At 39.9% G+C, this 22736-nt stretch overlaps 1 protein-coding gene across 4 annotated transcripts in view; it reads left to right on the top strand.

Annotated features, from left to right (window-relative positions):
• The window catches only part of RAD50 (RAD50 double strand break repair protein), a 168414-nt gene that overhangs the window by 123971 nt on the left and 21707 nt on the right, over window positions 1–22736 (top strand). For 3 of the 4 annotated variants that reach the window (XM_073651197.1, XM_073651195.1, XM_073651193.1), the window contains 6 exons: window positions 1444–1637; window positions 5700–5810; window positions 13286–13378; window positions 13458–13571; window positions 18490–18617; window positions 21015–21239. In XM_073651197.1, coding sequence (XP_073507298.1) covers window positions 1444–1637; window positions 5700–5810; window positions 13286–13378; window positions 13458–13571; window positions 18490–18617; window positions 21015–21239 — 865 coding nt within the window. Of the gene's footprint in view, window positions 1–1443; window positions 1642–5699; window positions 5811–13285; window positions 13379–13457; window positions 13572–18489; window positions 18618–21014; window positions 21240–22736 lie in introns of all 4 variants that reach the window. The other variant, XM_073651194.1, reaches the window with a different exon arrangement.

Here is a 22736-nt window from a genome sequence, read left to right as displayed (position 1 = left end):
TGCACTGTAGTGTTACAAATGTAGTGAAAAATAAAAGTTCATTGGAGTGCTTCTGTAAAGAGATTTTCCCTTCCTTTTAAAAGTTAGGCTGCGTGCCCATTTTGCGTTTTTGCTGCGGAATTTCCGCAGCAAAAACGCTTAAAAGACGCTTGGTGATACAGTATGGGCCCCATGTTCCCCAATGATAATCCGCATGTGCTGTGCACATGCTGCGGAAATTCCTCTGCGGATTATCATTGCAGAAAAATATTCAGCATGTCCATTAATTTTGCGGACACGCAGCATAATTGCCGCCATTGACTTGCATTGAATCGCTTAATATACGCATGACTACATGTGCACATGCGGATATTAAGCGATTCAATGTGTGGATGGTACCCGGGTCTGGAGAAGAGGAGACTCTCATCCAGACCTGGGTACCATAGTACCTGTTAAAAAAAGAATTTAAAATAAAAAATAAACATTATACTCACCTTCCGATGTCCCCCGGTCTTTTCTTCACTGCGTCCGGTCTCTTGTGCGGCTCGCGGTGGTGTGAAAGGACCTTCCATGACGTCATTTAGTCATGTGACAGGTCATGCAACCCCTGACGTCGGCGCTCGCGTGACCTGTCACATGAATAAATGACGTCATGGAAGGTCCTTTCACACCACCGCGAGTCGCACAAGAGACCGGACGCAGCGGAGAAAAGACCGGGGGCCATCAGAAGGTGAGTATAATGTTTTTTTTTTTATTTTTTACCATTTTTATTCTTTTTTTCAACTATTAACTTGGTCACACTACATAAATCCATTCCAGATGTATGGATTTATATAGTGTGACCAAGTTGTCAAGCACTTTTCCAACTGATGCTAAAATCGCTTGGGAAAGCGCTTGATAACCCGCATGCAGAAATGCATGCAAAAACGCTTGACAAACGCTTCTACCTGGCGGGAAAAACGCATGTACAATCCGCATGCATTTTTCCTGCCAGGGAGATGCGGAAAAAAATATGCAGCATTTCTGCATCCTGGGCACTTAGCTTTAAAATTACTTGGCTATTAAATAAAAAAATCTTACATTGAACTCCCAGACTGGTGCTACTCCTTTGTACTTGGAACTGCATCTTCTGCCTGTCTCCTGGCATCTTCCAGTGGGGCTTCACATTTCTTCCAAGCTAGCTTCTTCACTCTGACAGAATGTGAAGGCGGCAGCTGATTAGCAGCCACTGATTGGCTACAGTGGTCACTTGACACCACCTGCCAGATGTTGATGTCAGCAGACCACTGAGGTTGTAGTACAGAGTGAGGAGGAGGAGTGCTAGCCTGAGAGGTGAGTATATTTTTTTTATTTGCTACACTAGCCTGGATCCATTAACTTTTAAATTAGGTAACCCCTTTAAAACAGTACACTTTTTTTGTGAGTCGTGTTCATACAGAAACTATTGTTCCTTTTAACTTCCAGTTTCAGGTAAAATTGAGCTGCTACGTAAGCGAATACAGGACCAGCAAGATCAAGTCCAGCAACTGAAAAGTTCAGTCAATGAATTAAAGGCAGAAAAACTTAATATTTCTAGTAAGCTTCAACGTCGACAACAACTGGAGGATCAGAATGTTGAACTGACCACTGAGCTACAGTATTTGTCAAGAGAGATTAAGGCAAGTTTTTCCAACTACTGCAAATGCTGCGGGGTATATTAGACTATATCTGTCAGTCATATGCTGCCTGGCTTGCTTGTAACTCTGGAACGCTTCAATGGATCCAACTGATTCTGAGATTGTTTTTTTTCATGACATATTGCACTTCAGGATAGTAGTAATGACTTGCATTTATTTGATTAAAAATCGGAAATTTGGCAAAAATTTTGCAATTTTCAAACTTTTAATTTTGATGCCCTTAAATCAGACAGTTATGTCACACAAAATAGTTAATAAATAACATTTCCCACATTTCTACTTTACATCAGCAAAATTTTTGAAACAATTTTTCTTGTTAGGAAGTTAGAAGGGTTAAAAGTTGACCAGCGATTTCTCATTTTTACAACAAAATCTACAGAACCATTTTTTTTAGGGACCATATCACATTTGAAGTGACTTTGAGGGGTCTATATGACAGAAAATACCCAAAAGTGACACCGTATGAGAAACTGCACCCCTCAAGGTTCTCAAAATTACATTCAAGAAGTTTATTAACCCTTCAGATGCTTCACAGGAACTGAAGCAATGTGGAAGGAAAAAATGAACATTTAACTTCTTTCACAAAAATTTTACTTTAGATCCAATTTTTTTTTTATTTTCACGAGGGTAACAGGAGAAAATTGACTCCAAAATTTGTTGTGCAATTTTTCCTGAGCATGCCAATACCCAATATGTGGGGGAAAACTACTGGTTGGCGCACGGCAGGGCTCTCAAGGGAATGAGCGCCATTTGACTTTTTGAATGCAAAATTTGCTTGTATCATTAGCGGACGCCATGTCAGGTTTGGAGAGCCCCTGATGTGCCTAAAGAGTGGAAACCACCCACAACTGACCCCATTTTGGAAACTAAACCCCTAAAGGAACTTGTCTAGATGTGTGGTGAGCACCTTGAACCCCCGGGTGCTTCACAAAAATTTATAACGTGGAGCCGTGAAAATAAAAAATCACATTTTTTCCCACAAAAAATGTTTTTAACCCCAAATTTTGTATTTTCACAAGGGTAACAGGAGAAATTACATCCTACAGTTTGTTGTGCACTTTCTCCTAAGTACGCAGATACTCAGTATGTGGAGGAAAACTACTGTTTGGTCGCACAGCAGGGCTCGGAAGGGTATGAAGCGCCAGTCGGTTTTAAAAATGTTATAAAAAAATTCTCAATAAAAAATGATTAAACATCAGTAAAGAATAGTCAAGACAGAAATAAGAAATAAACATTTGGCCACACCTGGCTTAAACATAATAAAGTCTAACAGTAAAATACAGTACGGAGGTATTCCTGTTTGAAATATAAGGAGAAAAGGTTCAACTGGCTATTACATTTAAATTAAAACCGTATAAGCTGAATATTCACCTTCACATACCGCAAGAAACAGAAGATAGTTTAATATGACCTATCAATGCAAATATTGTGGACTTCAAACTTATTAGTATAGGTAAGAAACTAAATAATCCGAAGGATTGCCTGGGAAATGTACTATTTGAGGAAAGAGGCAAAAGAAGAGAGGAGAAGAGAGAGAGAGAGAAGATTTGACAGAAGAAAGAAGAGGAGGGGAAGGAAAAACAAAAGGGGAAGGATATAGTACAGTGTGGTCACCCATGGATAGTCATTTCAAGGTACAAAAGGTGCCGCCTCATTATAATACATATTTTGTCACAATACCACCCTCATGTAGAAAATAAAGATTGAAAACTCAAAGTCCCTAAAAAGGATCCGGGGCTGCCAGTCGTACAATTTTTGAGATGTCTGCGGTTGCTTCAGCGGTCAACTCCTCCATATAATGGATATGAGCAAACTCATTCTGCCACTCTTGACATTGATGGGACCCCTGTTGAACGCCATTGTCTAGGGAGCTGAGACACAAAATCGCAAGACTTCTCTTTTGAGCTCCAACTGAACATAGTAACATTTGACAAAAGAGCTCCCTGAGGGTTGAGTGAATTTTAACTCCGGTAATCTTATGATATGCAGAGAAACTCCTTTCCAGAAAGGTTTTAGTTTCTCTCCATCCCACCAAATATGTAACATCGTACTTTTTTCTATTCCGCAACGCCAGCACTGATCTGAAGCAGAGGGGAGTTATTACCACATGTCCACACTGGTCAAAGGTGAAAACGGGCTGGGGGGGTGAAGGGGTTAAGGAAAGTAGTTGCCTGATATAGACTAATTCCATTTACTGTTCTATTACTTTACATATCGTACCAACCTACTTTAGTGGCAGGATAGGGATTTCTCTGTGCAATATAGGGTATGAGATGTGTCATCAAAAAATCCAGGAGAGGATGTGGTTTTTCTGTTTTTTTTTCTGTGACATCATGCTAATACAGTTATCAGTTAAGTGTGCAGCTTTCTAAGAATGTGCATTCTACCTTTAATGACTAGATTCATTATGGCTAGATAGGAAATCTTTTTTATTTATTCCGTTAGAAACTAGCTTGTGGTTAATAAATGATTTCTAAAGATATTGCCAAAACTCTTGAAAATGTTTTATCTGCAGGGCAAGGTCTGGGGCATAGAAGATGACAATAGATATTTAATCCTTAGATTTTAGCACTGTTAGTCATCACTTACTGTAGTAAGTCTTCATACAGTTAGTCTATAACATTACCGTATTTTTCAGACTATAAGATGCACCGGACCATAAGACACAAATTTTGGGGTGGAAAATAGGAAAAAACATTTTTGATAAGATGGGGGTCCGTCTTATAGTCTGAATAGGTATCTTACCTGGAGGGGTGGTGGAGCGGGGGTCACAGGAGGCAGGGTCCTTCAGGAAGCCGGGCCTGGGGCTGGGCGCCTGGTGCTGGTGGGCTGGGCGCCTGTGGCTTGCGCTGGGCGCCTGCTGACTTGGGGCCTTGGTGAGTGGTGGCTGGCGCTTGGGGCCTGGGTTAATGGTGGCTGGCGCTGGGGGCATGGGTGCCTTGCCCTTGGGGCATAGGTGAGTGGTGGCTGACGCTGGGGGCTTGGGGTCTGGGTGAGTGGTGGCTGGCGCTGGGGACATGGGTGCCTGGGTGAGTGGTGGCTGGCGCTGGGGGCATGGGTGCCTGGGTGAGTGGTGGCTGGTGCTGGGGGCTTGGGGCCTGGGTGAGTGGTGACTGGCGATTGGGTGAGTGGTAGCTGGGGCCTGGTACAGGGGCCGGTGTCTTGCTGTGAGTAACGTGGCGTGAGCGGTTTCCGGTGCGCGCGGCCATCTTTAGGAAGCTATGATCTACAGGAAAATGGCCGCCGGCGTGGCAGAGTGCATACACTGGCTCCGGCGGCCATTTTCCTGTAGATCAGCTTCAGAAAGATGGCCGCACGCACCGGAAGTGTTTTTTATGGGGGTTTTTTTTTTTGCAGAATCGTGACTCTTGTTCGTGCTTTGTCTCTTTTATGCATGTACATTAAGTTCAGTGAAAAAATATATCATTCTGGTTTTGGCATAATAATGTGGAGGTGAATAGTTTACCTAACAAACTCAATGCACTGCCAGTGTGTATGACACTATTTACTTTCACACTATGGGGTCTGCCATTCAGTTGCACAATCTTGTTCAATTTCATACTTCCCTGGGCCACAGGTATTGTTCAATCTCACAGGTAGCTCAGCTAATGTTTAGAATGTACACATCACTAATTTAATTAAACACTTTTTATGCAATCTACCATCTCATTGACCAAGACAAGATGGTAAAAACACAAATATAAATGTTTCACACACTGTTGTACTTGCTTATTTTTACTAAAAATGCAACAAAACTTATTCACACATCATGTTTTTTTCAGCGGTTTTCACTACCCATTACTTTCTATGGGTGAAAAAACGCCGATAGGAGTGACATGCTCTATTTTCCAAAAACCCAACCAAGGCACAAAACAGGCAGCTACAAAAAAAACCATGATGTGTGAACAAAGAATTCTGATTTTTCATAGACTTTGCTGGTACTGCATAACGCAGCTGAAAATTTTAATAAAAATCTGCAACAAAAAAACGCTGAAAAACCCAACATGTGTGAACGTAGCCTAAAAGTAATTCTTTTTTGTTCAGGAAGCCAAAGAGCAAGTTTTCCCATTGGAAACAACACTTGAAAAACTACAGCAGGAGAAGCAGGAAATTCTGGAAAGAAAAGAATCAAGCAACAGAGCAGTACAAGAAAAGGTAAAGTCATATCTGTGCTTGAAAACAGGATATAGTATATTTATATATTAAATACTTCTGAGCACAATACTCTAGTGTGAAAAGTAGGCTATGTTACACTATTATTGTAGCTTCTGTTTTTATTGGGAGGCTACAGTGCAGTGTTGGATTATTTGTATGGCAAATATTACTAGTACTGGGTGGACCCCATTGATTTATCATGGGGTTTATCAAGTTACATTGTGGTTTCCATCATTTTGATGGAAATAATAGCGATAAATACAGCACTTTTCTTTTCTTGGAGATAGTCAATGGAGGCTTGGAACAGACCCTTTAGTATGAACAGAGCCTTTCAGATGCATCACATGTGCAACAGTATTTTAAAGTCTACATAAAATTAGTTTTAAGAAATATCACACTTAACAAAAAGGCAGATCAAGCCTGCTGCTATAAGTCGCATGTGGTGAAAAGGGGCTCGCCACTGAACTAACCTTACTACTTTCATTATATAGTTATATTCTGTTTGCCAGAAAGCTCCACCAAGAGAGGCTTACTGTTGCTACTATTTTACTACTTGTCGGTGGGTGTCCTACATTTATGGCAGCTGTGCACCAACACTATATATAACAGCCTCAGTAGCTGAGCCTGCTTTCTGCAGCGTGGGTGCCAGCTTTGTTACATAACTGGCACCTAATAGTAACTGTAGCCAACTCTGATCACATCAGTTTAACCTCTTAAATGCATTGCAATGACAGCCGTGCTCTACTGAAGACCCCTTTATCTGCCATGTTAGAACTCCAATGAAGCCTAGCCTGTAGCTGGACATTGTAGGAGATTTGTAAATTTCACAATACACAGACATACTATTGTATTGCAGTTTATAGAATAGTCAATAAAGGTTTAGAAGGTTCAAATACCCTAAGGGGCCTAATTAAAAAATATATATATTTTAAAAATATATAAAAGTTTAAATCAATCCCCTACTCCTGAAATGGAAATAGTGAAAAGTAATAAGAGTAACATTTGGTATATAACATATGTGTGTACATATATGTATACTATATTTATTCCATAATATTAATGCTGAAACAAAAATGAAATACCAGAATTCTCACACTTCAACTTTTCAGCCACCAATCTTCTCCCCCAAAAATGCAATAAAAATTGTTCAAATAGTCTTATGTACCCTAAGATACTATCAATATAAACTACAGCTTTACACACACAAAACAAAACCTTAAACAGTTCCATCGAAAGAAAAATAAAAAAGTTACGGTCTTAGCAAATGGCGACACCAACCAAATTTATTTTTGCAAAGTTCTACATTTTTGTAATCACTAAAGTGTGAAAAGAACTTTGATATCATTGTAATCATCCTGACCTGAAGAATCATACTGTGAGGTCATACAGTTATATGAAAAAGTTTGGGCACCCCTATTAATCTTAAGCTTATTGTTTTATAAAAATTGGTGTTTTTGCAACTGCTATTTCAGTTTGACATATGTAATAACTGTTGGACACAGTAATGTTTCTGCCTTGAAATGAGGTTTATTGTACTAACAGAAAATGTGCAATCTGCATTCAAACAAAATTTGACAGGTGCATAAGTATGGGCACCTCACCAGAAAAGTGACATTAATATTTAGTAGATCCTCCTTTTGCAAAAATAACAGCCTCTAGTCGCTTCCTGTAGCTTTTAATGAGTTCCTGAATCCTGGATGAAGGTATTTTTGACCATTCCTCTTTACAAAACAATTCCAGTTCAGTTAAGTTTGATGGTCGCCGAGCATGGACAGCCCTTTTCAAATGATCCCACAGATGTTCAATGATATTCTGGTCTGGGGACTGGGATGGCCATTCCAGAACATTGTAATTGTTCCTCTGCATGAATGCCTGAGTAGATTTGGAGCGGTGTTTTGGATCATTGTCTTGCTGAAAGATCCATCCCCTGCGTAACTTCAACTTTATCACTGATTCTTGAACATTATTGTCAAGAATCTGCTGATGCGGAGTGGAATCCATGCGTCCCTCAACTTTAACAAGATTTCCGCTGCCGGCATTGGCCACACAGCCCCAAAGCATGATGGAACCTCCACCAAATTTTACTGTGGGTAGCAAGTGTTTTTCTTGGAATGCTGTGTTTTTTGCCGCCATGCATAACGCCTTTTTGTATGACCAAACAACTCAATCTTGGTTTCATCAGTCCACAGGACCTTCTTCCAAAAAGAAATTGGCTTCTCCAAATGTGCTTTTGCATACCTCAGCCGACTCTGTTTGTGGCGTGCTTGCAGAAACGGCTTCTTTCGCATCACTCTCCCATACAGCTTCTCCTTGTGCAAAGTGCTTTGTATAGTTGACCAATGCACAGTGACACCATCTGCAGCAAGTTGATGCTGCAGCTCTCTGGAGGTGGTCTGAGGATTGTCCTTGACTGATCTCAACATTATTCTTCTCTGAATTTCTGATGTTTTTCTTGGCCTGCCACTTCTGGCCTTTACAAGAACTGTCCCTGTGTTTTTCCATTTCCTTACTATATTACTCACAGTGGAAACTGACAGGTTAAATCTCTGAGTCAGCTTTTTAGCTTTTTGTACCCTTCCCCTGAACAACTATGTTGAATAATCTTTGTTTTCAGATCATTTGACAGTTGTTTTGAGGAGCCCATGATGCCACTCTTCAGAGGAGATTCAAACAGGAGAACAACTTGCAAGTGGCCACTTTAAGTAGCTTTTCTCATGATTGCATACATCTGGCTATGAAGTTCAAAGCTCAATGAGGTTACAAAACCCAAAAAAGTGCTTTAGTAAGTCAGTAAAAAGTAGGTAGGAGTATTTAAAACAAGAACATGATAAGGGTGCCCATACTTATGCACCTGTCAAATTTAGTTTGAATGCAGATTGCACATTTTCTGTTAGTACAATAAACCTCATTTCAAGGCAGAAACATTACTGTGTCCAACAGTTATTACATATCTCAAACTGAAATAGCTGTTGCAAAAACACCAATTTTTATAAAACATTAAGCTTAAGATTAATAGGGGTGCCCAAACTTTTTCATATAACTGTATTTGCTGCTTAATGAACACTGAACGAAACCCCAAAAACTTGTGCGGAATTACATTTTTTTTTACCACACTGGAATTTTTTTTCCTGTCTTCGTAATTGTGCAGTAAAAGAAATGGTGTAATTCAAAACTACACCTTAATTCTCAAAAAACAAGGCCTCTTATGGCTATGTTGAAGAACAAGTAAAAATGTTATGACTGCTTATCCCAAAAAGCAACTCTGACCAATATGTACTGATTAAGCTTAAGTTTATCATTTTGAATATTAGAGTTGTGTTAATATATGTACATTTACTATATTAGGCCTTTTAACAGTTTAAAAAAAATTCTCTTTTGGATATTCAAATAATTTTTGCCTCTTTTTTGTGATTTATGGAGGTTAATTTTTGTGCTACTTTAATATTCCTTTTCTTTTCCTTTTTGCTGATATCAAGGGAAGATGTAAAGAAAAATAAGAAATGTGTCTATTTTTTTAACATTTTATTTAATTTTTCTTTTAAGGACTGCCAAAAACATTTTAAATTGCATCCCCCATTATATATATTATTTCTATAAGAGACGCCAAGTCATAGTCCATAAAGATATATCAGAATATCAAAATTTTTATTGAAGAAATATATAACAGCAACGGGCAAAATATGTAAACATCACATCTATAAAAAGTCTACAATAGCAACGAGATAGGTATTTTAGTGAGTAGTCCACAAAGAATATATACCGGGCATAGGTGGTGTACCATCTTAACTATATAAGTAAAGTCAACACAATATATCACAGTCTCTATTTAGAGACAATTGGGCAAGTTAGCCATCACATGGTAGCTAGTATGAACGTAATGTGCATACCCTGTATATAGATTAAACTAAAGTGCAAGTGCATGAAATCCTAGATAACATGTGTAAACCAAATATTCCATAAGAGAGCCACTCTATAACGCCAGAGGACAATTCAGGCCCTATATATAAGGACCTGAGCAATGTGTTGCAAGGTCTAATAGGACAGAGGGCATGTAGTATTAGAAGATGTGCACTTACCCATAATGAACCCGTGTGGACCCACAATGACAGCCCGCCCATATAATATTATATATAATACACACACGGTAAAGGAAATAATTATTTGATCCCTTGCTGTTTTTGTAAGTTTGCCCACTGACAAAGACATAAACAGTCTATAATTTTAAGGGTAGGTTAATTTTAACATTGAGAGATAGAATATCCAAAAAAAAAATCAAGAAAATCGCATTGTATAAATTAGATACATTTATTTGCATTTTGCATTGAGAAATAAGTATTTGATCCCCTACAAGCCATTATGAGTTCTGGCTCCTACAGACGAGTTAGACGCTCCTAATCAACTCGTTACCTGCATTAAAGACAGCTGTCTTACATAGCCACCTGTATAAAAGACTCCTGTCGTCAGACTCTAACCTCTACAACATGGGCAAGACCAAAGAGCTTTATAAGGTTGTCAGGGACAAGATCATAAACCTGCACAAAGTTGGAATGGGCTACAAAACCATAAGTAAGATGCTGGGTGAGAAGGCGACAACTGTTGGTGCAATAGTAAGAAATTGGAAGAAATACAAAATTACTGTCAATCGACATCGATCTAGAGCACCATGCAAAATCTCATCTCGTGGGGTATCCTTGATCATGAGGAAGGTGAGAGATCAGCCTAAAACTACACGGGGGAACTTGTTAATGATCTCAAGGCAGCTGGGACCACAGTCACCAAGAAAACCATTGGTAACACATTACGCCTTAAAGGTTTAAAATCCTGCAGTGCCCACAAGGTCCCCCTGCTCAAGAAGGCACATGTGCAGGCCCGTCTGAAGTTTGACAATGAACACCTGGATGATTCTGTGAGTTATTGGGAGAAGGTGCTGTGGTCAGATGAGACAAAAATTTAGCCCTTTGGCATCAACTCAGCTCGCTGTGTTTGGAGGCAGAGAAATGCTGCCTATGACCCAAAGAACACCGTCCCCACTGTGAAGCATGGAGGTGAAAACATTGTTTTGTGGTGTTTCTCTGCTAAAGACACAGGACTACTTCACCGCATCAATGGGAGAATGGATGGAGCCATGTACCGTAAAATCCTGAGTGACAACCTCCTTCCCTCCGCCAGGACATTAAAAATGGGTCGTGGCTGGGTCTTCCAGCAAGACAATGACCCAAAACATACAGCCAAGGCAACAAAGGAGTGGCTCAAAAAGAAGCACGGTAAGGTCATGGAGTGGCCTAGCCAGTCTCCAGACCTTAATCCCAAAGAAAACCTATGGAGGGAGTTGAAGCTCCGAGTTGCCAAGCGACAGCCTCAAAATCTGAATGATTTAGAGATGATCTGCAAAGAGGAGTGGACCAAAATTCCCCCTGACATGTGTGCAACCCTCATCATCAACTACAAAAAATGTCTGACTGCTGTGCTTGCCAACAAGGGTTTTGCCATCAAGTATTAAGTGTTGTTTGCCAGAGGAATCAAATATATTTCTCACTGCAAAATGCAAATACATTTATCTAATTTATACAATGTGATTTTCTTGATTTCAATGTTAAAATTAACCTACCCTTAAAATCATAGACTGTTCATGTCTTTGTCAGTGGGCAAACTTACAAAAACAGCAAGTGATCAAATAATTATTTCCTTCACTGTATGTGTGTGTGTGTGTGTGTGTGTATGTATGTATGTATGTACATACATACATATACATACACATATATGCATACATATTTATTTAAAAAAAATTCATTTACTTAGTTTTTCATTTATTTCACATACTGTGCCCCCCATAAGGTTTTACAAGACTTTTGGGGGGAATTTTACAATATTAATACATTCTTTTTATTGCAGATCTATTGAAATTAAGCCACCTGGCTGCATAGCAGAGCTGACTAGGTCTCTTGCGTACACCCGCTGTTCACATGATCACTGGGTCCAGAAGAGGAAGCAATGTCAGTGCCTCCTAATCTATATACACAAGTGCTGGTTCATCTTGTGTATTCAGTGATCAAGAAGTTAAACATATAAATAAATGTTTATCTTCTCTGTGGCAACTCTGGCTGTGTCTGACAGCCAGCTCTCCACCCCCACAGCTGCATAATCTCATGCAAGCTGCTTACTATGCAGTGATGTTTTGGAACATTACTGCAGTGTCATAGTTTATGGGCTGTCCAGAAATAATTCCATATTTGGGATCTTTCATGTGTCAGATCATGGGAAATTTACACAGGGTATATCCAATTGTAGTTGTTGTACTGTGTGTTTTCTTAAATGTATCATCTGGGATGATCTCAGTAAAGACTATGGACACAGTTAACATGGAAAAAAATATTTTTTACATATGTTTGCAATTTTCAATCCTTAATATGTTTTCAGACCCCCTGATATACCATTTTTAGCCTGATCAAAGTTTCAGATTTTTCTCTTGTTGGGGTGTCTCTCCCGATATTATAGACGCAATGTGAGCTCTGTAGGTGTCCAGAGTGCTGAAGTTTTCAGTAGTTAATATATGAGTCTAGATTCTATTGTGTGCTTTTTTTCTTCATATGTATTCCTACTTTTCTATAACCTGATTCCTGCCCTACCTGAGTTACTTTCTCCCCTCTCCATGCTTTGTAAATCTGTGTTCAACTCCCTCCCTGCTGATGTCACAAATTTTTCTCGTACACAAAAATATTCTTTGGTTTTCATCAGTGCTTTGGATCTGATTTCCATCATGTATGGTCAATATGTCAGTTTTTGCTTTTTTTTACTTTTTCGTTTTTGCATTCGAGAAGGTTTCTCAAGCTTTTCCTATCAAATGAAAATCGTACAACAGTAGGATACTAGACTAGGATCAAAAATAGTGACATGAACATGCTCATAAGTAGCCCATGGTCCATGTGCCTGCTGTAAATTTTAACTCTAAATCAGGGGTGCATAACCTGCACCCTAAGAGACAATTGCGGTAAGTGCTAACTGCATTCTGTGGCGTTCCAGAAAGTAGTAAATGATGTGGCCATGCACAAGTGGTAATAAAATTACCCCACTCCCTATCCTGGTGACCTGCAAGTGCTCTTTCCACTTCTAGAACTCACAAAAGGCATTTGTCATATACTTATATCAAGGGGTTTAAGATCGAAGACATTTACCCCATAACCTTTATTGTAACCCCTAGGATTGTTTCAGTCTAAAAATGTTGTGCACCCCTTTTCAAAATTATATTAATAGTCACTAAAGCAGGATGTCAACCTCCACAAGCATTCTTCACCAGCCACTTCACAACCATTTACAGAGAACAGAAAGAACAAAAATATACATTCATACACTAAAAGCTGTTTCGATTTATTACTTTTTACTTTGAGTTATACAATAATTATAGATTATAGATTCCATTTTTTCAAACTCAGTTAATATATTCTGAAATATTTTAATCTGTTCCTTTTTTCTTTTAGCTCATTGACCTTAAGGAAAAGGTGAAAAAAATCACCTTGCTAGTGAAAGAAATTGACAAATACATACATGATGGTCGAGAAGAATTCAAGGAGGTACTTCTTACTTGAATTAAAAATCAACCAATTGCCGCTTTAATGAATGATTTTCAAGGTAATAACATATATTTTGCAGCAAAAGGATGCTGAACTACAGGACTTAATTTCTCAACTTAATGATTGTGAGAAGAAAAAAGAAAATATTAATAAGGAGATGATCAGTGTAAGACAGGATATAGACACACAAAAAGTAAGTATGAAACTATTTGACATACATCACCTCCAGTAAGTTACTGTATAGTATGTTGCACTCAGCCAATGTTGAGAATAGTGTTGTTTTTTTTCATTCATGTTTTTAATTTGGTATTAGATGCTAAATACTGGCAGCTTTTAGGATTTGTACACATTGGATATTTATACAGCAAATCTTTGATCCAGATTTTTGTGGCCGAAAAATCTGCATATTGTAATAACAGCATTGCAGATTTTATGAAATCTCATCCACGAATCTCATCTCATCCAGGAAATTTACAGTTTAACCCCATTCTGACGAGGGGTGTAATAATACGTAACTGCACCCTGGGCCTTAATGAGCAGGTACGGATTATTACGCCCTGGCGATTGCGCCCGCTGATTCTAACAGCTGACACCCGGTACTATGTGCCGGGAGCGGTCCCGCACCACTCCCAGCATATTAGCCCCCGAAATGCTGCGATCGAAGACCACATCCAGTTCACCAGGCATCAGGAAGTTAGGCAGATAGATCGTGCCCTAAGCACGATCTATCTAACTTGTGTATGCAGGGGCTGACAGTCTGTATAGCACAGGGTTGCTGTTGCTGCATCTCTATGCTATGCAAGCGATCAGCCTGCAAAAAATGAAAGTCCCATAGTGGGACAAAGTGTTTAAAGTAACAAAAGTGTCAGAAAGTTAAAAAAATTGTAAAAATATTTTTTAAAAAAATGAAAAAATAATCCAAAAAATACTGTACCCATAAATAAATATTCTGAAAATAAATAAATAAATAAAAGTAGCATATATTTGGTATCGCTGTGTCCAGAACGACCTGACCTATAAAACTGCTCCACTAGTTAACCCCTTTCATGAATACGGTAAAAAAAAAAAAAACGACGCAAAAAGCAATGCTTTATCATCATACCGCCAAACAAAGAATGGAATAAAACGTGATCAAAAAGACGAATGTAAATAAAAATGGTACCGCTCGAAACTTCATCTTGTCCCACAAAAAACAAGACGCTATACAGCTCCATCAGCCAAAAAATAAAAGTTATAGCTCTCAGAATAAAGCGATGCAAACATTTTCTTTTTTCTATAAAATAGTTTTTGTGTTTTTGTGTAAGCGATCAAAAAATATCACATGCCCGAAAACGGTACCAATAAAAACGTCAACTTGTCCCCCAAAAAACAAGCCCTTACATGACTCTGTCGGCTGAAATATGGAAAAATGATTGCAAAAACTTATCTTTGCAAAAAAAAAAACGTCTTTTAGTGTGTGACAGCTGCCAAACATAAATAAAAACCCGATATGAATCTGGTATCGCTGTAATCGCACCGACCTGAAGAATAAAGTCGTCTAATCACTTATACCGCACAAGGAACGGCGCAAAAAATAAACTCTAGGGGTAGGGTTGTGTTAGGGGTAGGGTTGTGTTAGGGGTAGGGTTGTGCTAGGGTTACGGTTAGGGTGGTGTCGGGGTTGGGATTTTTTTCAAAAGTAAAGAAAAAAAAATGATGACGATATGGCGACTAGTGTTGAGCGCAAGTGCTTGCTACTTAAGTTTGCATCGGGTGCTTGGGTATGCACTGAGTAGTGCGGGTGCTCGCGTGACATGCTCGAGTCTCCGCCCCATATGTTTCGCGGCTGTTATACAGCCAAAAAAAAACACGTGGGAATTGCCTGCCATGCACAGGAAATCCTTGCATGTTTTTTTTTGGGTGTCTAATGACCGTGAAACATGCGGGCGGGGACTCGAGCATGTCACTTGAGCACCCGCGATACTTGGTGCATACCCGAGTAACTGATGTAAACTCAAGTAGGGAGCACTTGCGCTCAAGACTAATGACATTCAATATGATGACCTAATGTTATCAAATTCTGTGTCGTACCTCTGGGTTCAAAAAGTTCACTATACCCCTTGATAAAATCCTTGAGGGGTCTAGTTTCCAATATGGGGGTCACTTGTAGGGGGTTTCCACTGTTTAGGCGCATCAGGGGCTCTCCTAACGCGACATGGCGTCCGCTCTCGATTCCAGCCAATTTTGCGTTCAAAAAGTCACACAGTGCTCCTTCCCTTCTGAAGCCTGCCGTGCTCCCAAACAGTGTTTTTTCCACACATATGGGGCATCTGCGTACTCAGGAGAAATTGCACAACAGTTTTTGGGGTCCATTTTCTCCTTTTACCCTTGTTAAAATAAAAATTTGGGGGCTAAAATATCATTTTTGTGGAAAAAGTTTGATTTTTTTATTTATTTTTTATTTTCACGGCTCTACTTTATAAACTTCTGTGAAGCACCTGGGGTTCAGGGTGCTCACCACACTTCTAGATAAGTTCCCTGAGGGGTCTAGTTTCCAAAATGGGGTCAAATGTGGGCGGCTTCCACTGTTTAGGACATAAGGGGCTCTCCAAATGCGCCATGGCGTCCGCTAATTATTCAAGCAAATTTTACATTCAAAAAGTCAAATAGTTCTCCTTGCCTTCCGAACCCAGCCGTGCGCCCAAAAAGTGGTTTTCCCCCACATATGGGGTATCGGCTTACTCTGGAGAAACTGCACAACAAATTGCATGGTGCAATTTCTCCTGTCACCCTTATGAAAATGCAAAATTGGATGCTGAAAAACATTTTTGTGGGAAAAATGTGAACATTTTATTTTTACGGCTCAATGTTATGAACTTCTGTGAAGCTCCTGGGGGTTTAAGGTGCTGACCACACATCTAGATAAGTTCCATGAGGGGTCTAGTTTCCAGAATGGGGTCACTTGTGGGGGGTTTCCACTGTTTAGGCACATTAGGGGCTCCCCAAACGCAACATGGCATCCGCTAATTATTCAAGCCAATTTTACATTCAAAAAGGCAAATGGCACACCTTCCATTCCGAACCAATCCGTGTGCGCAAACAGTGGTTTTCCCCCACATATGGGGTATTGGCGTGCTCAGGAGAAATTGTACAACAAATTTTGGGGTCCATTTTTTCCTGTTACTGTTGCAAAAATAAAAAAAAAATTGGGTCTAAAGTAACATTTTTGTGAAAATGTTAATTTTTTTCTTCCACATTCCCAAAAATTCTTGTGAAGCACCTGAAGGGTTAATAAACTTCTTGAATGTGGTTTTGAGCATCTTGAGGGGTGCAGTTTTTAGAATGGTGTCACTTTTGGGTATTTTCTGTCATAAAGGCCCCTCAAAGTCAGGTCAAATGTGATGTGGTCCCTAAAAATGCTGATGCAAAGTAGACATGTGGGAAATGTTATTTATTAACTATTTTGTGCGACATATCTCTGATTTAAGGGCATGAAAATTAAAATTTTGGAAATTGCAAAATTTTCGCCAAATTTCAGATTTTTTCACAAATCATCATAACGAAGAAATTTTACCACTATCAGGATGTACAATATGTCACGAAAAAACTGTCTCAGAAACCGTGGGATTCGTTGAAGCGTTCCAGATTTATTACCTCCTAAAGTGACAGTGGTCAGAACTGTAAAAATTGGCCTGGTCATTAACGTGCAAACAGCCTTCAGGGGTAAAGGGGTTTAATTGATTGGTGCTGTAGATTTGAGATTCTCTGTGTTTTAATTTACGTGTGACAAATCTGCAGCACTTCTGCTGCCATATCTGCACTTTTTTTTGCCATTCTGTAATGGATACACACCTTTGAGGGCACCTGCACATACTAAGGTTTTGATGTTGAAAGATCTTCGACTGTCTGTCATCTGAAACAACCCTATTCAATTTAAAGGAACTTATCAGTTGCAGAAATTCCTGCAACAAAATCTGCAGCTTGGGAATTCACCATGAAGGTCTTCTATACCAATGTGAATTCATGATATGTAACAATGTGTCTGCACAAAATCTTAGAATACAAAAGGGTTTTCCCAGGTCATAAAAAATTTCAAGAGACAGAGTTCGTAGAAGGAGCCCACGGAACCTTCAGAATTTGAAGAGTGTTTGTGTGGAAGAATGGACCAAAATCACACCTGAACAATGCATGCAACTAGTTTCTCCATACAGGAGGCGTCTTGAAGCTGTCATCACCAACAAAGGTTTTTGTGCAAAGTATTAAATATATTTCAGTAAGCGTGTTCAATACTTTTTCCCTGTATCATTTCTCATCATTACACATAACTTAATTTATGGACATCTATGTTTTGATTTCTTTGCCCTTATGAAATTCTCACGAGAGGTCGGTAACAACCCATCCAATTCACATCCATAGCACTTTTAGAAATATAGTACTTAAAAAATTGGTGACGTGTTAAATACTTATTTCACCCGCTGGACATAGTGTTAAAAGTCTGCTCTGTACCTTTATTCTGTTCAGTTGCTGCTGGCAGAGACATCATCTTATCACAATGTACTGTATATTAAAAAATGTTGGCACCATTACCCTTTAATGCATTGGATTATTTAACCTCTAAGCCCCACTCCCGTGAATTTTTATATTTGTTAGGGATTGTAAATGTAATGATGGTAGTAATTGGTCACTGGTCGGTCTCTGTCTTGTCCAGGTTTCAGCATCGCTCCCATCCCTTCTGGCATCTGTAACCTGTTGGCTCACTGTGTAGAGCGGAGGTCACTTTCTCAATGTAAGTCTATGAGGTTCATCATGAGGCTCTTTAGCCTCGTTCTGAGTCTCTTAGATTTGCATAGAGAAAATAAAATTCAAATAAGCAATCTTCACTCCATACAAAAGACACTGTGATTTGATAGGTGTCAAGTGACACCGCAGCTCCGCTAAAAACGGCAGAAGACAGCGACTGGTGAATGTACTACTACAATCGTTACACTTACACACATGATCCCTAAAAAAACTGAGAAAAAAAAAATGACAGGAGTGAGGCTTTAAAACATTTTATATTGAGATGATTCCAGAAAAAGTGTTAATCAATGAGACAGTGAAAGTTAACTTATGGACTACTTTCCGGTACTTAGATTCAGGAAAGATGTCTCCAAGACAACCTAACTCTTAGAAAAAGAATAGAAGAACTTAAGAAAGTGGACGAGGAAAGAAACAGACTATTAAGAGAGATGGGACAGATGAATGTTATCCAACTTAGAAAGTAAGTATGGTTTGGTGTTATATGCATTACTTGACTACTATTGTAACTACATTTAGTTGAGGACTACTTGACATATCACAGGTAAATATTTATTTTGAGCGTGGTCTCACTCAATGAAAATTAATTGAGCGAAGCCGGACATGTCTAGTTGGAATGTGGCCAGAAGTATACAAATCACATACTTGTGCAAGGGAGAATCCTAAAAGTGCGCAGGGCATGTGCATCTGCGTGTTTCAAAGCTCTATCAACTTCAAGCACTATCATCTCCATGTAATTACCTCCTGTTTATATTGTATGGAATTTCTCAATCTCACCGAATAAGTTGCACTTTTGGCTGAATCACTGTGAGTATAAGGCTATGTGCCCACGATGCAGAAATGCTCAGGATTTTTTCCTGAGCGTTTCTGCATCTCCCTGGCAGAAAAAAACGCATGTGGATTGTACATGCGGATTGTACATGCGTTTTCCTGCCAGGGACAAGCGGAAGGGAAGCGTTCTTCACTTGTATTTTCCATGCGGGTTGACAAGCGATTTCCAAGCGATTTTAGCATCACTTGGAAAGTGCTTGACAACTTGGTCACACTATATAAATCCATGCAAACAGCATGGATTTATATAGTGTGACCCGAGAGAATGTCAAAAAATAAATATATACTTACCTTCCGATGGCCCGCGCTATCTTGCGTCCCTCTGTTCTACCTTGTCGGCAGCGGTACACTGAAGGACCTGCCGACGTCAGCGTCGCGTGCCCCGTCACATGACTATGACGTCAGCGCAGGTCCTTCAGTCCATCGCGAACTGCCGGCATGAAAGGACGAGTGCAGCGGGGGCCGCCAGAAGGTAAGTATATATTTATTTTTTATTTTATTCTCTTTTTTTTTACAGTTTTTTATGGTACTCATGTCCGGAGGAGAGTCTCCTCTTCTCTAGACCTGGGTACCATCCGCACATTAGAACGCATGGAATGCGCATCTACATATACAGTGTTGCGTAATCCATGCGATCTAATGAAAGTCAATGGCAGCGAAAACGCAGCACTTCCGCAAAATAATTGGTAGTGCTGCGTTTTTTTCCGCAATGATAATCCGCAGCGGAAATTTCCGCAGCATGTGCACAGCACATGCGGATTATCATTGGGGACCATGGCAGGCCTTCTACCATGCGTTTTTTAAGCGTTTCTGCCGCTGCGGAAAAGCTTAAAAAACGCATCGTGGGCACACAGCCTTAATGTTATACTGTATGTTGCTGACATATCTACATAACAGCATTTTTCAGCAAAGAAGCAATGTGTGTTTACATGCAGACTGCCATACACTGTGGATGGCTCGGTCTCAGGACTTTACTGTGGGTTGTGGTAAAGCACTATATTACACGCATGCCGCTGGGTTCAGATAGGGGCGAGACAGGTTACATGAATTCTTTGGAATCCTGGGGGAAATGTTACTCAGGGCGACCATAGACCATGTGCTGCAGCTTCTCTCAGGCACACAGGGGTATTGATCCTCAGGCACAGACACGTAGGTTGTTTCACTTGCTGACCAGACACACTTCACAAGAGTCCTCATAAATGGTAGAGCAGTAGCATTTAATAAGAAGCCGCACAGCAGGTGCAAGTTGAGTATTATGAGAAACAGGCTCCAGTGACAAACAGTACAGTTTCCTTAGCAGCACAGCAGTTCACAGTCTTCCCAATAGTACAGGACAGCACAGTTCTAATGCAAAGGCACATTAATGAACACAGCATTCTTTACAGCACAGTGATATGGAGGAGGGGGGGAGGGTTTGCTGAGGGAGATGATCCCTGTGACACCATTTCTTCCAGTCCTTCTCTTTCTTCCTGACAATGTTCTGCACTGCTACTTCAGGAACTCTACCTAACCTGTGCTTAGCTTCATTCCTGACTTGAATCCTTTTCACTTGCAGGGGCGCTTCTGTGAGATACAGAACACACACACCACCTTTCTCTTAGGCTCCAGCCAGACAGTAAACAACTTCCCCACAATCCCCCTGGGGCTCTGCTAAAACCCTCCCTGTCTCATGTGACTGTGTTAACCCCTCTAGTTGCTGGATGCTTTTAAAGCTACAGCGCTACTTCTGCATGTCACAACTAGTAATATAGTTATACTGTTGCATCATTTTGCGCTATTATGCCATTACACCATTGTGCGCCATTAAGCTTAAAAAAGGTGTATTCTATGGAAGATTTTCAGACTTCAAAAGCAATCTCTCAAGCGGTACTCTTTGTCCAGCTATCATTCCAATCATTACTTTCTTTTGCTGCTCCATATTTTCTGAAGGTTGTAACTATTGAAGAAAGCTTGTAGTTTAATTTTAAGTTCACAATTTGAAACTAGGTGATAGTACAATGGTAGAAAACCCTTCTAATTTTCTTTTTAGTGAGCATCAGGAGTTGGAAGAAAAAATTGAAACATTGAAAACAAGCCATAGTCTTGCCCTTGGTCGGCAGAAGGGGTATGAGGATGAAATAATCCGTTTTAAGAAGGAACTGCGTGATCCTCAGTTCAAAGACGCTGAAGAAAAGCATAGAGAGATGATGATTGTTATGAGGACTACAGAGCTGGCGAACAAGGACCTAGATATTTATTACAAGACTTTGGACCAGTAAGTAATTGTATTATTTGTAATGGTTATACAGTTATGCCAAAACAGTTTGAGCAGATTATTGTGACTGCAGTAATCATCATTTTACAGATCACTGTAAATGTTGCTAATATGTTCATATCAGTTACATACATACAGATCTTACAAAGGTTACCTTAACTCAGATAACACAGTAGTTATGATGGCATGGAAAAGTGTAATGCAACACCTAATTTGACATCGTTCAGTGGCTCCAGCAGTGTTGCCATCTTAATATTCTTAAAGGAGTTGTGTCACCATATAACATATAAGTATTGTTGCAGACATCATGTAAATAAATACTTTTGGAAGTTAAACCTGTTAAAAATGATGCTCCGTTAATAATAATTTTTATTTCTATAGCGCCAACATATTCCGCAGCACTTTACGTTTTAGAGGGGACTTGTACAGACAATAAAAGACATTACAGAATAACAATAATCATATAAATCAACAGATACCAGGAGGATAGAGAGTCCTGCTTGCAAGCTTACAATCTGAGGAAATAGGGGAGACACGAAAGGTGGATGGTAACAATTGCTTGCATTGTACTGTCAACCATCAATGTAATAAATAGGGTAATCACCTAATGCTAAATGAACCAGTCACCAACCAGTATGTGAACAAGTATAGACACATAATAAGTCTATTAAGTACATGGGGGTTGTATGAACAGATGATACGAGGGACCTGGTTTGGAAGGACATTTTGTGTGGAGGGGAGGAGGGGGATAGTTAGATAAGGGAGGTGGGGCAATAGGCCAGTCTGAAGAAATGCGTTTTTAGGCCACGCTTAAAACTGTGGGTATTGGGGTTAAGCAAAGAGTCCTGGGTAGTGCATTCCAAAGAATTGGCGCAGCACGTGAGAAGTTTTGGAGACGGGAGTGGGAGGTTCGGATTATTAAGGATGTTAATCTTAGGTCATTAGCGGAAATGAGGGCACAGGTAGGGTGGTAGACTGAGACGATAGAGGAGATGTAGGGCGGTGCTGAAGCATGGAGCGCTTTGTGGGTGAGGGTGATGAGTTTATATTGAACTCTGTAGCGGATGGGTAACGAGTGCAATGACTGGCACAGAGTAGAGGCATCGGTGTAGCGGTTTGCGAGGAATATGATCCTGGCTGTTGCATTTAGGACGGATTGGAGAGGGGAGAATTTAGTAAGAGGAAGACCGATTAGCAGAGAGTTTCAGTAGTCCAGATGAGAATGAATCAGTGCGACAGTAAGAATTTTTGCAGAGTCAAATGTAAGAAAAGGTCGAATTCTAGAAATGTTTTTGAGGTGTACATGACATGAGCGGGTGAGTGATTGGATCTGGGGAGAAAATGAAAGATCTGAATGAAGTATAACCCCCAAGACAGCGGGGTTGTTACTGGGGAGTAATGGTGGAGCCACACACGGAGATGGCAATGTTCGGCATAGGTAGGTTAGTGGAGGGAGGAAAGACAAGAAGTCCAGTTTTTGATGGATCCAGTTTCAGA

The sequence above is a fragment of the Phyllobates terribilis genome, unplaced genomic scaffold (assembly GCF_046119375.1).
Source record: "Phyllobates terribilis strain yellow unplaced genomic scaffold, ASM4611937v1 Scaffold_11__3_contigs__length_659146591, whole genome shotgun sequence".
Taxonomy (NCBI): Eukaryota; Metazoa; Chordata; class Amphibia; order Anura; family Dendrobatidae; genus Phyllobates; species Phyllobates terribilis.
This window is presented reverse-complemented; position numbering and strand designations above follow the sequence as displayed.